The 15966-nt window shown below is 33.5% G+C and overlaps 1 protein-coding gene across 7 annotated transcripts in view; it reads left to right on the top strand.

Moving 5' to 3' along the window:
* The window catches only part of LOC148604491 (uncharacterized), a 41787-nt gene that overhangs the window by 13854 nt on the left and 11967 nt on the right, over positions 1 to 15966 (top strand). For all 7 annotated transcript variants that reach the window (XM_088550937.1, XM_088550934.1, XM_088550936.1 and 4 more), the window contains exons 3-6: positions 877 to 1066; positions 6788 to 7090; positions 7884 to 7947; positions 11796 to 11848. In XM_088550937.1, coding sequence (XP_088407063.1) covers positions 877 to 1066; positions 6788 to 7090; positions 7884 to 7947; positions 11796 to 11848 — 610 coding nt within the window. The remainder of the gene's footprint in view (positions 1 to 876; positions 1067 to 6787; positions 7091 to 7883; positions 7948 to 11795; positions 11849 to 15966) is intronic.

Below are 15966 nucleotides of genomic sequence, written 5' to 3'. Positions count from 1 at the left end.
AAGTATATTCCATTCAGAGGATATAAATGCATTACAGCCATTAACGTGCTACACTGTTTCGATCTGCACATCATCTGATGTTTTCAGCCAATGAATAAACTAGGTTATAATCTATGCCAGTTCGAGTATATTAAGTAAAATATTAAAGGATAAGAAGGGGTCATTCACTCCATTCACTCCACCCCTTCTTATCCGTTAAGGTTTTATTAAATATACCAGTACTCTAAACTTATACTAAAATAGAATTCCTTATCAGTGAATTTTAGCTAGTGGGAATAATTTCTACTCTCAAAATTGAATTTTACCTTACATTTAGATGGTATTACCACTTAAATTCAATCACTGTGCAAACAATAATCCAACTTAAGTACAACACCTCTTAAACTACTCATAAACTTTTCAGGAAGTTTTTGCATTAAATGTACATGTAGATAAGGGAGATAATCGAGTTTAAGGGTTTTACATGTTAAAACTTTGTTGTTTTTTTTGTTTTTTCGAAGTGCAACCTCTCCTAAACTGCTCAAATGGTTTTGATAATATTTTGGTTAAATGTTATGGGAAGATTGAGCAACGCATGTAGATTTGCATGAAGGAATATAGTTGCTGTTGGAGGACTGTAACATGAGATATTTTGTTATATATTTAACGAAATGTAATCGCGGTGTTGGGGGGGGGGTGGGGTGTGGTTGGTTACCTCTCTTTATAAAATGCTCACAGTATTTCTAGTTGTTCCTGTAATTGATTTTTGGGCAGTAAAGGTCCACAAGTATTTTCACACATTTGGACAGATTTAAAGTTCAAAATGTACATATGCATAAGTTTCAAAAATTGAAGTATGATCATTATTGCAATTCCAGTGTTTTTTTTTAATTTTAGGTTCTGATTACTTGTATACTTCCTGTTTTAAGATGCGAGTTCACATTTCAATGTCCAACCAAGGAGCAATGGTCTCTAAGATCCAGGATTGTATGTAATTCAACTGTTCCTTCTTACTACTGCATCCTAGATTTAGGAGATGAAAAGTATATAGAACTATGTCAGGACTTTCCCTCTCAGGAATTAATTGGTAAGTATAAATTATAATCTTGACAGTCTGTAACCATGAGAAGTACCGGTACACATTATTGGCTTAGTTGCACTCATGCAAAACAGCTTTTAGAACAGTAAATGTCGGTCAGGTGGGCAGGTGTAATAATGTATTGGTGTTATTTTATGGCCTGGGAACTAAACACGTTGTTTTGGCTATCAAATCTAATCTATAACTCAAGATACATAATACAGACATAAATGCAGGTGTAGCATGCAAGACAAACTCCGCCCATATCTCACACTATTGGCTTATTTTAATACTTTACATCTCTCCCTTGTTTTTGACTTATAACTTTACTATAGCAAAATAATTAATTTTACTGTCAGTGTCAATATCAAGATATTCATCAACCATGAAACTGTAAACATATTCCAGTTAAAGAAATTTTAATTATCCAAATGAGTCTATAAATCTATCACTCTTCCCTTTACACACAACAAAACTAATACTAAACATTTGTTCAGGTCCCAGTGCACTGTCTACTAAGCGGACACAAAGTCATTAAATCATTGAGGTTTCTTCTTATCTCTTGGTGGTCGATCATTTACGGAATGGTCGTCACTATTTTGTCTGTTTGTAAATTGTCTGTAATACGGTCTGACATGTGAGACGTTTCTATAGAAAGTTTGACCGTTATCTGACCTCACATGGACACTTGTTCCACTTTGCTTACAACTTTGTACACTATAGTCACTATTGGTTTGCTTTTGTGTTAAGATCTCTCCTATACTAAAAGGTGACGCATCCACGACGATACTTGTTTCGCCATTTTGGTTGTAATATGCCATTACTTCAGCACTTGTGAGTAATTGTTTTATTGTTTCAAATGCTGTTTGTTGTTCAGGCAGTCCAATGCCATTCAACGTCTGTTCTTGTCAACTTGCGAAGCTGTTCTGCAATTGTTGCGAAATTCAGAATATATTTAGCACAAAAATTAATTAATCCCAAGAAAGATTTGACACTTGCACATCTCGAAATTATGCACTGCTTTGATCGTGTTTGTATCAGGTTGGACACCATCCTTTGATAATGAATTTCAGTTGTGTTTTGTTGAACTCGCATTTGCCTCGGTTAAGGTTAGATTCTTTTCACGGAGTCGTGTAAGCAAGGCACGAAGTGTTTAATCATGTTCTTCTTGGTTTTATGCATAGATGATATATCGTCTGCAATATTTTTACAACCTGGTATGTCTTGTATTGTCTGCTCAATAACACGCTGATGTAACTTGGGTGCTGAATTAATTCCAAACATTAGTCTCTTGTACCTGTACAGGTCTTTATGACATAAGAATATGATGATATAACACGACTCTTCTTCTAATTCTGTCTGATGAAAAGATTGGTTTAGATCCATTCATTTGTTGCAGAGCATCCTCTATATTTGCAATTGGAAAACGTTCTCTCTGGACAGATACGTTTGCTTGTCACATGTCTATGCAAAGGCGGACTTCATTGTTTTTCTTAGGCACTACTACCAAGCCTGAAACCCATGGTGTCGGACCACTGACTTTCTCTATTAGGGTTGAATCCTCCAGTTCTTTTATTTTTATTTCTACTTGTTTTCTCATTTTGAACGGAATTTTTCGTACTGGCTGAGCAACAGGTTTTATTGATTTGTCTATGTGCAATTTCAATTTGAAGTCTTAAGTTTACCAAGACCTACGAATCTGTCCTCAAATGAACTGATTATCGTGTCTGTGTTGAAGTTAGAAATGTTGTTGACACTATTTAACATTTCGATGTGGAGCAATCCTAAATCTTTAGCAGTTTTATAGCCAATTGACGGCCTTCCATCTCTGTTAATTATGTGAAATTCTACATCATGCTTGTTATCTTTGATAGTCATGCTCAATTTAATATTGCCAAACATTTCTAAAGGTCTTTTGCTACGGTACGGAAATACATTGACTGCACATTTATGAACTTGAGGTTTGATACCTTCAATCTCAGTTTCCACTGTATAGATGACGTATTATCTTTAAACAATCATAATTTCGGGGATTTGATACATCACGTCTACCCAAAAGAACTTGAGATAAAGGATACTACAGACACTGTGAAGTCAGCCTCATATCTTGACCTACACTTAGAAATCGATGGTAAAGGAAAACTATTGACCAAACTTTACGACAAACGTGATGACTTTTCATTCAGAAGTTTCAACTTTCCTTTCATCTGTGGCAACATCCCGTCGGCTCCTGCGTATGGAGTGTTCATATCACAACTCATATGTTATGCCAGAGCTTGCCAAAACTATGCAGACTTTTTGTATCGCGCTAGAACTCTAACAAATAGGCTTCTGGAACAGGGTTATGTTGCTACAAGATTGAAGTCATCACTACAGAAGTTTTATGGTCGTTATCATGAACTCGTGGATCGTTATGATGTGTCCATCAACACCATGAAAACTGATTTATTCAACGGGTCATAGTTGCAAAGTCTAATCGCGGACGGGAAAAAAGAGTTGGAAAATAATTGTAATCTTGTAAATGGTTGCCATCAGCACCATGAAAACTGATTTGTTGAACGGGTCATAGTTTTCCTTCCCTCGTTTGTCTACCCCGGACTTGACTTTTTATGAGCAACTCGGCGGGTGTTTCTAGAAAAGCAGAGGACGCTTACCCTACTGGTGCACCTGGTCCATGCTCCCAGTTTTTAGTGGAGTCCGAGTTGCTCATTTACTTTTGTTACTTTATATGTATGATTTCTGTTACTTTGTGTTCTTTGTTGTGTATGTCTGTTTTCCATGTCTGTTCTTTGTCCCTGGATTACATTCTTTTGATTACCGCTATAACCTTGGTTCCCTTGATCACTCTTTAACTTCTCAAATGTTTTTCTGTCTATTACGTTGATAGAAGCCCCTAAATGAATGAGAAAATCGACAACTTTACCTTCAATAGAAAACGGAATGACAGCATTGTATTTTCCATACGATGTGAATATTTCCAATTCTTCGTCCTCAATCGCGTTAACATTTTTTGTTGATTTTGTCTTGCACATTTTTGCCAAATGTCCAATTTTTTCCACATTTACGACATGATATATTTTGAGATATTCTGCGATCTGTTCCGTAATGTCCCGTATTTCCACATCTGTAACATTGATTAGTTGCTTATGACAATCTTTCCCCGTTTTTTTCCGTATATGATTTCGGAGCACCTCGGAGTTTGAATTGTTTCAACTTTTTTCTGATTTTGTGAGTCCAAATGTCCAGCCATTGTTTTAATGTGAAAACGGAATTTAATCCTATCACATATATATATCAGAATTTAATCTTCACTTTAAGTTCTATCGGAAATTTAATCCTCATCCTCTATTTGTTTTTTTCATGGAGAAAATCACCATCCTTGTAGCTGATGTAATATCATATTGGTGTTATTTTATGGCCTGGGAACTAAACGCATTGTTTTGGCTATGAACTCTAATTTATAACTCAAGATACATAATACAGACTTGGATATAAATGCAGGTGTAGCATGCAAGACAAACCCCACTCTTCTCTCACACTATTGGGTTATTTTAATACATTACAGTGGGGAAAATATTTTAGTAACATTTTTCTTAGCAACTACATGTATAAATCACAGCCACTAGATATTTGGTACACAATTTCAGTGTGGGATCCTGTATCATGTTATGCAATTTCAGATATGTTACATCTCTACTTCCTGTTTACCAACTTAAGACTAAGAACTAAGACTAAGAAAACTGTTTATTTAGATTCGGCATGTTTATACAATGTTACATTAAACATGGTAACACTTTAAACTAGATACATGAGACAATGCATGCAAACACCGGGCCATATCAGGACATAGCAAAGCATAGCAAACAAAGCTAATAAATTTTATTTAAAGTCGACAGGCATCTAGGTGGCAATGCTGCACTGGAGTTTCATCATCCAAGCACAGCTTTGATACACAGGTTAATAAAACATGCAAAGTTATCAACTTTGGTGTACTGTATATTGATGAAGGCAGTGGCCATTAGTGACATTTGTGAACTTTTTGTGTATTTTTCAAGTACTGCCGGGCCATTTCTTTTACCCACTTTGTTGATGATGTTGAAGTTGAGGTAGGTAAATTGCCTTTCTAAGGGGTTCAAATTAAGACCCTCAACTTCTGATGTATAGGACCATTGGAATTCAATTTACCTAAGTCCTGGACCTCCTTAGTACCATGTGTTTACTAATTTTGAGGACCTTTCATTCAGGATGAGAAAAAAAGTCCAGGACTGACAAGGTCAGAAATTTCACACTTCAATGGAAGAAAGTTTAAACCCCTGTTTCTGAAAATTACGTTGTACAAAATGTACATGTCATAAATACTATCAGAGAAAAACATAAGTATGTTATAATTAAGTTAAGGAGTACTATTAAGTATTTATTTTGTCACGGCAAGTATCACTTAATTACAGGTTGTTATATGTACATTTACATGGATACATGTAATTTATTTGACATGGTATATATATTTTCTGTTTATATCATAATAGACAGATTTTCAGGTTATATTATATTACTCATTTATACTAAAATGGATATATGCATTTCAATGTTCAAATGATTACACTTTCCTGTGAACAGGGACAAATACAATTTTGGTGTGGAAAAGTTGTATACTATATTTTACTTTCACTTTGGAAATATTTGAAGGATTTATTGTGTTTAGAACGCAGGCTTGAACTTTTGGAAAGTTAATCTTTATTTGGAGTAAATTTCTCATAGAATTTAAAATTTAAAATTACAAAATGAAATTTTAAAACACTGCATTTGCTTTGAAAATGTACTTTAGTCATCTTAAACAAAAATATTTGCCATTATGAGGTCTTTTACAATGTACATGTAGTTTGTAGCATATATTTTCACTATTTCCAGATTTCCTTAGGTTTTAGTGAATATTAAACAGATTTTCTGACAGAAAAGTGGTTATTAGTTTGAGGATGTGTGGCAGCTGAGTGGCTGCCAAACAACTTGAAAAGAACTAGACAGATTCTGTTTTAGTATGAATATGTTGTTACATGTGACGAAATGAAGGTCAAGTTAGATTTTATCAAATATCACTATTGTGGTTTTTGACTGGCGGCCAATTTGTTGCAAAAAAAGCACTTTTACTCTTGTCAGTGCAATTTTTGCACATTCAGTTCAAATTTAACAAAAATAGAAACTTTCACTCTTGTCAACTGGGTTTGAGTTGAAACTAACTAATCATTTGCTGTTATAATTTAAATTCAGGAAAATCTTGTTTGCTGTCAATTTGGCAGTATCTTGTTCCATATGTAAACTTGAGATAATAATAAGATAATTAATTAGAAAGAGTGAATAACCAAAACATGATCACGAGTGCCGATGAATGCCTAGATTTAACAAGTGGGCGGAACTTGTTCCGCATACAAGTTTATTATCTTCCACTATTCATTGCTATTTTCAATTTGAATTTGATATTTTGTGAACAGCATATTGATATTCGTGTTTTGAAATTTTGGCAGGAGAAAGTGCGAGAGTGAAATTACCGAATTTATTTCACAGTGTGAATTTATGGAAGAACGCAACATCTTGTTTAAGTATTTGTTAAGATTCATTTATATTACCTTCCTTTTGTCATCAAAGCTATTTCATCTGTTGCACTTTTTTACTAATAATGCTCTTGAACACAAACTATTTTTTCCCTGGTATAAGGCTTAGTGTTCAATTTTTCAGGATTTCGAAAAGTCTTTTCTGGAAACTTGGACGGTGAAAAATGTACTACAGGAAGATATCAGCCTACGAAGTTTTGGACTAATGGTAGCTCTGATTGTATATACCAAAAGTCATTTTGTAATGATGAAGGCCAGGTAGTTCATGATGATGGAAACAGTATACTTGATCGAAAATGTAAATGTGACTACCGTCATGGTTTCAACTATGTTAAAAAACCAAAGAATTCCTGTTATTGTATTCCATCTGTAGAGGATTGCACCTGCTATAAAGTTTCTTGCCCATCAGAGAAGTTACTTTCACCAGGTATGTATTAAATACTGTCAGCAAGCTGTATTGACATATATCGTTTTTTCTATGGCAAAGTCTGGATTGATAATTGAGGGTTGATAATTATGGAGGTTTTGAACATATTAGTCTCTTGCTGATGCATAAGGGGTTGTGACTTATGCTGTTGAGTAAACCCCTGCAAATAACCTTTTAATAAGTGTATATACTCCTTGAAATGTTCACGTTTCCCATATTAGCGTTTGTGCATTGTTTATTGTAAATTTACACATTGTTTTGCATTCGTTTAAACTCACGATAAACACACTGTAGAAGTGTTTGTTTAAACACACGATAGTAGCGTTTATTTAAACACACGCTAGGAGGGTTTGTTTAAACACATGATATTATGGCTAGGTGTAGCAGTCTTATGTTATTTCTCATGAAAATTCTTGACTCCATTTTTCAATCAGATTTCAGATATCTCTTACAGTTTTCAAGTTATAAGGGGTCAAAGGGAACCACACCAACAAAAGGACCGTTATGTAGTCAATTTGAAAAATATGAAATCCCTAATAAAAATTTTTACTCATTTGTTTGTGTCAGATTAATGTCTTTTATGTTTTTTTTATTTAGTTATAGTGTTTTTAAAATGCAAACGTCTCACAGTGTGCAATACTGTGTCAAACCTAGTTGTTTCAGTCCCTATGCTTGTTTGCAAAAAACTAATATTGTGTCCACAATTTGCCCCAAGTAGAAACAGATTTTAACATTCTAGGATAGTTTCATTATGCCCCTTGACAGAGCTCTTTATCTTTTGTTTTTATTACAGATTATGAATGTCGATCTATCCATAACTGGAAAACGAAATTTAATTGTTCTGTCATATCAATGGGGTAAGTTTGTTTGTGTCTTATTTCTAAAAGGGTAAGTGAAAGAGTGGAAGACATGATGTCATTAAATCAGTATCTTTTATTCTGCAATTGTTTTATTTTGGCAGTCAAATATTGCATCAACAGGATGTTACAAGTGATTGTCTCAAACCAAACATTACCATTTTATGATGTTGCCACAACTTAACATGTCCTTCTTCTAAAATCAATGAAATTGTTTTCTGGCAAAAAAAATGTTTTATTTTTTCATATTTATGTTACAGTGTAAAGACAATATTTATGTTACAGTGTAAAGACATTAACTGAGCACCAACTTTGTTATAGAGATTACTTTTAAGGACACAGCCTAGTATTTTTCCTTTGTTCAACCACATCTGTAGGTTGGTTCTATTTCATATTAATGAACTGTTTTTTGTCAATATAAGTTATAAGTAAAGCTCAATATATGGCAGCAACTTTTAAGGCTTCTGGAACAGGGCTATGTTGCTACAAGATTGGTCATCACTACAGAAGTTTTATGGTCGTCATCATGAACTCGTGGATCGTTATGGTGTATCCATCAGCACCATGAAAACTGATATATTCAATGGGTCATAGTTTTCCTTTCCTCGTTTGTCTACCCCGGACTTGACTTTTTATGAGCAACTTGGCGTGTGTTTCTAGAAAAGCAGAGGACGCTTACCCTACTGGTGCACCTGGTCCATGCTCCCAGTTTTTAGTGGAGTCTGAGTTGCTCATTTACTTTTGTTACTTTGTATGTATGATTTTAGTTACTCTGTGTTCTTTGTTGTGAAAGTTTGTTTTCCATGTCTGGTCTTTGTCCCTGGATTACATTCTTTTGATTACCGCTATAACCTTGGTTCCCGTGATTACTCTTAAATTGGTTTACATATTTTTTACCTGAATAGGTTTGCTTGGTAGGTTGTAAAAAATATATTAAAAAAATGATACCTAGAAAAACATACATACTTCTAGAATTTTAGACTGAATTTTCATAACCCCTGCAAACAAAGTTTGGGGGATATATGAGTATCACCGTCTGTCTGTCCGTCTGTACGAACTATTTTCTAAGCATTGGTATGAGTCTTTGTGGGAAGTTAAATAGCCACACGAAAATGTGCATACTTCCAGGAATTTATGTTTTGACAAAAATGGTAGAAATGATGTCTGTTGAACTTAAATCTATTTCAGCAAAACTTGGTCTCATTTTGTCAGAAGTCAATGTTTGAACAAAAATTGTAGAAATAATGACTGTTGGAACTTGGGCATTTTTCAACAAAACTTGAAATGATGTGTTGTCCAGTATTTATTACAAGTGATTGTCTCAAACCAAACATTACCTTAACAACATGCAGGATTGTTACAAAATCATTTGAAAATCGTACATGTATCTAGTTTTGGGGATTTTATACATCACACTAGAGATAAATGTAAAGGATACTACAGGCACTACACATATGGAGTTTTTGAATCATAAATGATACGTTATGTCAGAGCTTGCCATAACTTTGCAGACTTTTTGTACCATACTAGACTTCTTATGATTAGATTTATATTGCTACATCACTTCAGAATGGACTTGTGGATCGTTATGGTGTATCCAACTGCACCATGAAAACAGATTCATTCACATTTGTTATAGTTTTCCATTCCTCTACCGTCTACAGGGTCTGTTAACGATTGTCCTATTGCAGGAGACAAGTAAAATAAACATTCAGACATGTAGAATTTGAATTACACTGGTACAAATGAGAACCAAATTTTATGTGTTTACAAACATGCCTTAACTTTATAAAGACAGCCTTGTTTTTAATTTTAATTGAAGTTGTAATCTCATCAATCTGCCTGAAAGAACAAGTTTAAAAAAATGTCAATGTCAAACCCTTATTTACCTGGGATTTGATCTTTTAAAAATAGCTTGGTGGGTGTTTCAAGAATATCAGAGGGAGACACCTTTTCCATGTTCCCAGTTTTTAGTGGAGTTACTCGTTGACTTTTTTTGCACATATGTAGTTATTTTCGTTATTTCATGTTCTTTGTTGTGTGTGTCTGTTTTCCATGTCCAGCTGAAAGGCCATGTTAGCTACTGCCATCACTATGTCTCTGCATCATCGTTGTTAACATCTCATCTGTAACTACCTGGTAGAATGTAACTAAACTTCGCATGAATATTTCTTGTGGTGTTTTGAACTATCTTTGTGTGGGGATTTTTGATCTGACAAAAATGTGGCTGCTGTTTCCAAAAATTGACCATAGGGGCAAATTGCAGAATTTTGGAAGTAACTCATTAAGAGTTGTGTTTAGCTAAATCTGGAAGAGAGTATAATTGATTAGCATGATTGGATGGACTTACACCAAAATGTTCAGGAAGATCCGTTGACGAATGAATGCGTTATTGGTCCTGAAATGGATTTATGTCCCAAAATTTACATTTCAAACTTTGAAAATCTTCTCTTCTGTAACTACTAGATGCATTGAAACAAATCTTAGCATGACTGTTATGTAGAATATCTTCAACAATCTGTGCAGGGGAATTTTGATCTGGCAAATAACGAGACTGCCGTTACCAAAAATAGATCATATGGGTCATATTCCCAAATGTTGCACATAACCCAAAAGCAGTTGACTTTAGCTAAAATATGGCAGGGAGTAAAATTGTTCAGCATGATAAGACAGACCCATGCCGAAATTTTCAGAAAGTTTCTTTGATGAATGAATAAGTTATGTGTCCTGAAATGGATTTTATTTACATAATTTTACATTTCCAACATTAAATATCTTCTCTAAGACTTCCAGTAGGATAGATTGTAACCAAACATGGCGTGAATGTTGTGGTAGTCTTAATTAACAATCTGTGTGTGGAGATTTTTGATCTGTCAAAACACATGGTCACCATTTCTTAAAATTAAGGATTTGTGGAAATAACTTGAAAACTGATCGGTTTAGCCAAGTTTTCACTATGTTAAATTCATCAGCATGGGGAAATGGACCTATGCCAAAGTTTTCATGAAGATCTGTTGATCAATGTTTGATTTATCCCCCTTGAAGAGTTAAAAAACGACTATGAGAGATTTGTTTTGTAATATGAAAAGCTGGTTGATAAGTAAGGTCAACAGTCCTGCTTCAAACAACTAGACTGTTTTTGAGCAGGTGGGTGATACAGGCTCTCTAGAGCCTCTAGTTTTTGTACATTAAAAATTATATCCAGAAAAAATTGATCCTGCTTTACCTTTTTAGCTCAACTGGCCCAAAGGGTGATACAAGCTATTGCCATCACGTGGCTTCTGTTGTCGTTGTTTTACCAATTTTTTAATCCATTTCTCCTTTGACACCACTGGACCAATTTCAGAACCAAACATGGCATGAACTTTCCGTCTGGTATTCTGTCTACCACTGATGTGGAGATTTTTGTTCCTTCAGTAAAAATAAAACGTACTGTATCAGACAGTAGTTTTTGTATAAATCTCCAAAGTGCAAAACCATAAGTTAAGCCTAATTAGGAGCAATGTCTAGTCTGAAATTCCAGTAGCAAAAGCTACAGATTTTGCCAGAACAGACAGAAAATTGTATTTTTTCTAGACCTTACTTCCTAATTCCTATTTTTCTCCCATCCTACTTTTTTTGAAAATGAGTGAAATCATATCTGAGAACAGAAGTACCTAATGTATACTTGATGTTTACTTAAAGCTTTGGTTTTTTTTGTTGTAAGCTGATTCCATAAGGATAGTTTTTTTATGAATTGATTTTCTAATATACAATATTTACTGGTATGACCACAATACATATTGTTACATAGTTGACTGTTTCACAGATGTTTAAGTGAAATTTGAACGAAGATTTTTTTTTTTCAGTCCTACTGTTATTCCTAAGCAGTCCATTGATTTGTCAAAGTTTACATCTGAAGGTATTTATATTTGCATCAGACATGAAAACCTTACAAGAAAACACATGCTTGTTTTTTAGTTATTAATGTAGTTCTTAGGCTGATTTGGTATTATTCTAGACTCCTTTTTTAGTCCAATCAAAATGAATTTTCAACGTAAACAAATTGCAGTAGAATATATTTTGATTCAGATGCACAGCATTATTCCCTGTGTATACACAGAAAAAGTCTAAAAAAATTTAAGTTGCAGAAAGTTCAAAATAAGCATTTCCAATTCCTCATGGAAATTTACAATAGACAATAGATAATTTTATTTGCACAAACACATTTACAGTAAATGGTTATAGCATGAACAAATACAGAATAATGTAATATACATTACATATAAACTAAATTTATGACCATGGTGCGACAGTGGTGTAAATCTGATCAAAACAGATTAATCTTTAGTTTTAATGTTATATATTAATATAATTTCTGTTAAATTGAATTGACCTTCGATTCCAACATTCATTCATGAATTTGATAGTTATTTTTAGTATTTCTATAGAGCTACTGTTTAATATATATGCTATGTCTCTTGGTGTGAGGTGAGGTTTTGATGAAAAAATTAAATTATGGTTGTCCAATTTCATTCTGTATTTGCGGTGTGTAGTGGGTGCACGCTGAGAAGAAATGATATTCATCCTCTATGTTCCCACTATCACATGATTTACAAATACGTTTTTTTTTTCTCTTCATGTTTTTGTACCGACCCTTTCTATTTCTAGTGCATGTGCACTCAAACAAAATGTATTGATGATAGATCTTTCTAATTAAGATTTATATAAATCAATATATGGGGGTCTTTTAGATGGAATAAATATGTTACGGAAAAATGACAGTTTTTCACTCATTGCTATTGAGCCTACTAAATTTTGCTTAAACTGATTGTGTAGTCTTTGTTCGATTCTTTTGTTGTTAACTTCTCTGAGCATTTCGTATACTAGTGTATCAGGGGAGGTAAGGATATGGTTTAAAAGTTTAATCGTATTCTACTGAACTTTTAGAAAAAGAGATGTTCTGTTCAGTTCTGCTAAGCATGCAATGTTTGTAGTTTTACTATTTACTCCAAGGATTTCTTTTATGAATTTCAAATGTAAGTGTTCATATGGGTCAGAGTCACCAAAGGCTTTACCACCTCCCCAGACCTCACTTCCATAAAGAATAACAGGTATTACCAAAGTGTCAAATAACTTTTAAAGTAAATTACAAGGAACATCTATATATGTGACTTTTTTTATTTTAAACCAGGCCTTTCTTCCCTTCTCCATTAGGTTATTTTTTGATGGATTCAAATTACCATTGTAGTTAAATGTAATGCCCAGGTAGCAGTAAGATTTTACTGTTTCTAGCATATTTTTATCAATACTGAAGTGGTTGAGAAAACTTTTACCATTTGAATTGAATATTATTATTTTTGATTTTTTTGTGTTTACTTCGAGTTTCCATGATATGCAAAAATCATTAAGAATGTTAAGTGCATTTTGCAGGCCTTTTTCTGTTTCTGACAGCAGAATTATATCATTGGCATACATCAGTGATGTAATTTTTAAATTAACAATTAATATTGGTTCAGTGTTCCCAATTTTAAACTGATCAAAGATACGATTTATAAACAGATTAGAAAAGGTTGGACATAGGACATCACCTTGTTTAACTTCACAACTGGAAAGAAAAGATTGACTTAAACCTTTTGGTAATTTAATTTAGCACTGTACACTTCTATTCCCCATACTCAGTTAAAATCCCAACTTAAAAACATTATACATCGTTGGTTTTCCAAAAATGATGGTAGACCTAGATACAAATATATAGTTCTTGATAGAGATTCCTCATACTTTGTAAGAAATAATTCCAAATCATCTTCCAAATATACAGAGGAAGATGTTTACAAAATGTTGGAATTTTTAATCGACAACACATTTATCCAGTGTGGTGGATGTGTTTTTCAACAAATGGTTGATATTCCAATGGGAACAAATTGTGCTCCTTTACTTGCTGACCTATTCCTTCACTCTTATGAGGCTGACTTTATAGCTGATCTGATCAGAAAAAAAAATTAGATCCTTCAATCTCAGTTTCCGCTATATAGATGACGTATTATCTTTAAACAATCCTAATTTCGGGGATTTGATACATCGCATCTACCCAAAAGAACTTGCGATAAAGGATACTACAGACACTGTGAAGTCAGCCTCATGTCTTGACCTACACTTAGAAATCGATGGTAAAGGAAAACTTTTGACCAAACTTTACGACAAACCTGATGACTTTTCATTGAGAAAAGTTCAACTTTCCTTTCATCTGTGGCAACATCCCTTCGGCACCTGCGTATGGAGTGTTCATATCACAACTCATACGTTATGCCAGAGCTTGCTGAAACTACACAGACTTTTTGTATCATGCTAGAACTCTAACAAATAGGCTTCTTGAACAGGGTTATGTTACTACAAGATTGAAGTTATCACTACAGAAGTTTTATGGTAGTCATCATGAACTCGTGAACCATGAAAACTGATTTATTCAACGGGTCATAGTTTTCCTTTCCTCGTTTGTCCACCCTGGACTTGACTTTTTATGAGCAACTCGCAGGTGTTTCTGGAAAAGCAGAGGACGCCTACCCTACCGGTGCACCTGGTCCATGCTCCCAGTTTTTAGTGGAGCCCGAGTTACTTGTTTGCTTTTGTTGATTTGTATGTATGATTTTAGTTACTTTATGTTCTTTGTTTGTATGTCTGTTTTCCATATCTAGTCTTTGTCCCTGGATTACATTCTTTTGATTACCGCTGTGGCCTTGGTTCCCTTGATTACTCTTTCAACTAAACTATTTGAGTTTTAGAAACAAAATTTACAAATACATGATCTTGAATGCTTAACTTTCCATTTGATAAGCCTTGTATGTTCCACATTCCAATGTTTAGGTTAGAATTACATGTTTATTTTTTAAAATTATAGTTAAAAGGCTTATATGTATACATTTGTATATCGTTTCTAATGACCTTGAAACACAATAGCAAAGGTTACGTTATATTGAAATTTGAAAGTATTTTGTTTTCCATTATGACAATTGTAAATTTTAATTCAATAATTAAAGAGTCAACAAATAAAAAAAATATCTGAGATTACATAAACAGACTTTACATGTAAAGAGAGATAACTCTATCACATTTGGATAATGAAGATAACTCCGTAAAAAATATATTTTTGTCAGATTTTGTTCTATTTTTATTGATTTCAGGTAAAATATGTTACTTTTGCGGAACTTTCCTTCTTAATGACTATCACACCTATCCTGACCATGATATGTAACATACTTAATTATAATGGGGATGTTAAAATTTTGGGGTAATTTTTAATTTTAAAAAATCATATTTCCTTGCATTTCAATCATTTTGAACTATTTATAAACAATTTTGTCTTTGTTAAAATAATCTTTTAACCACAAAAAGAAGAATATTTATTCTAGATTGCTACCCTTTATTTATCAGATGCAGCATAATTCGGAAATTTAAACTGCTTATTTTAAGGTTTCCCCACTTTAGATTTTGTGAGACTTTTCATCACAATTGGAATTCTTGAACTTCATTGTCTCAAAAATTTGGCATATGGCTTGCAATTTAATTTCTTAATTTAAGTTGTTGTTTTGATAAAAGCCATGAAACCTCTTTTTAAGTTGTATATGATCCTCTAATTAATCCCAAAATGTCCTCAATTGCTACCCTTTATTTATCAGATGCAGCATAATTAGGAAATTTTAACTGCTTATTTTAAGGTTTCCCCACCTTATATTTTGTGAGACTTTTTTCTTTGTTTATTTGGGTTATAATGCTGTAGATTAGAATTTAAATACTTTCTGTTGCAATTTGTTTAGATTAAGGGTAACATTTTGCTAGATTGCCTGGACTATTTTTAGCTCACCTGGCCAAAAGAGAGCTATAACCTATTATTTGGCATCCATCTTTGTCATCGTTAACAATTAATCAAAACTCTTCTCCTCTGACACTACTTGACCAATTAGAACCAAACTTGGTCTGAATGTTCCTTGTGGTATCCTTCATAGAACTGATGTGGGTTTTTTGATCCATTAAAAGCATGGC

The sequence above is a fragment of the Perna viridis genome, chromosome 10, assembly GCF_037379345.1.
Source record: "Perna viridis isolate PV_CMFRI_1.1 ecotype Kerala chromosome 10, ASM3737934v1, whole genome shotgun sequence".
Classification (NCBI taxonomy): domain Eukaryota; kingdom Metazoa; phylum Mollusca; class Bivalvia; order Mytilida; family Mytilidae; genus Perna; species Perna viridis.
The sequence above is the reverse complement of the archived record's forward strand: the minus strand, read 5'-3'. Positions and strand labels throughout refer to the sequence as shown.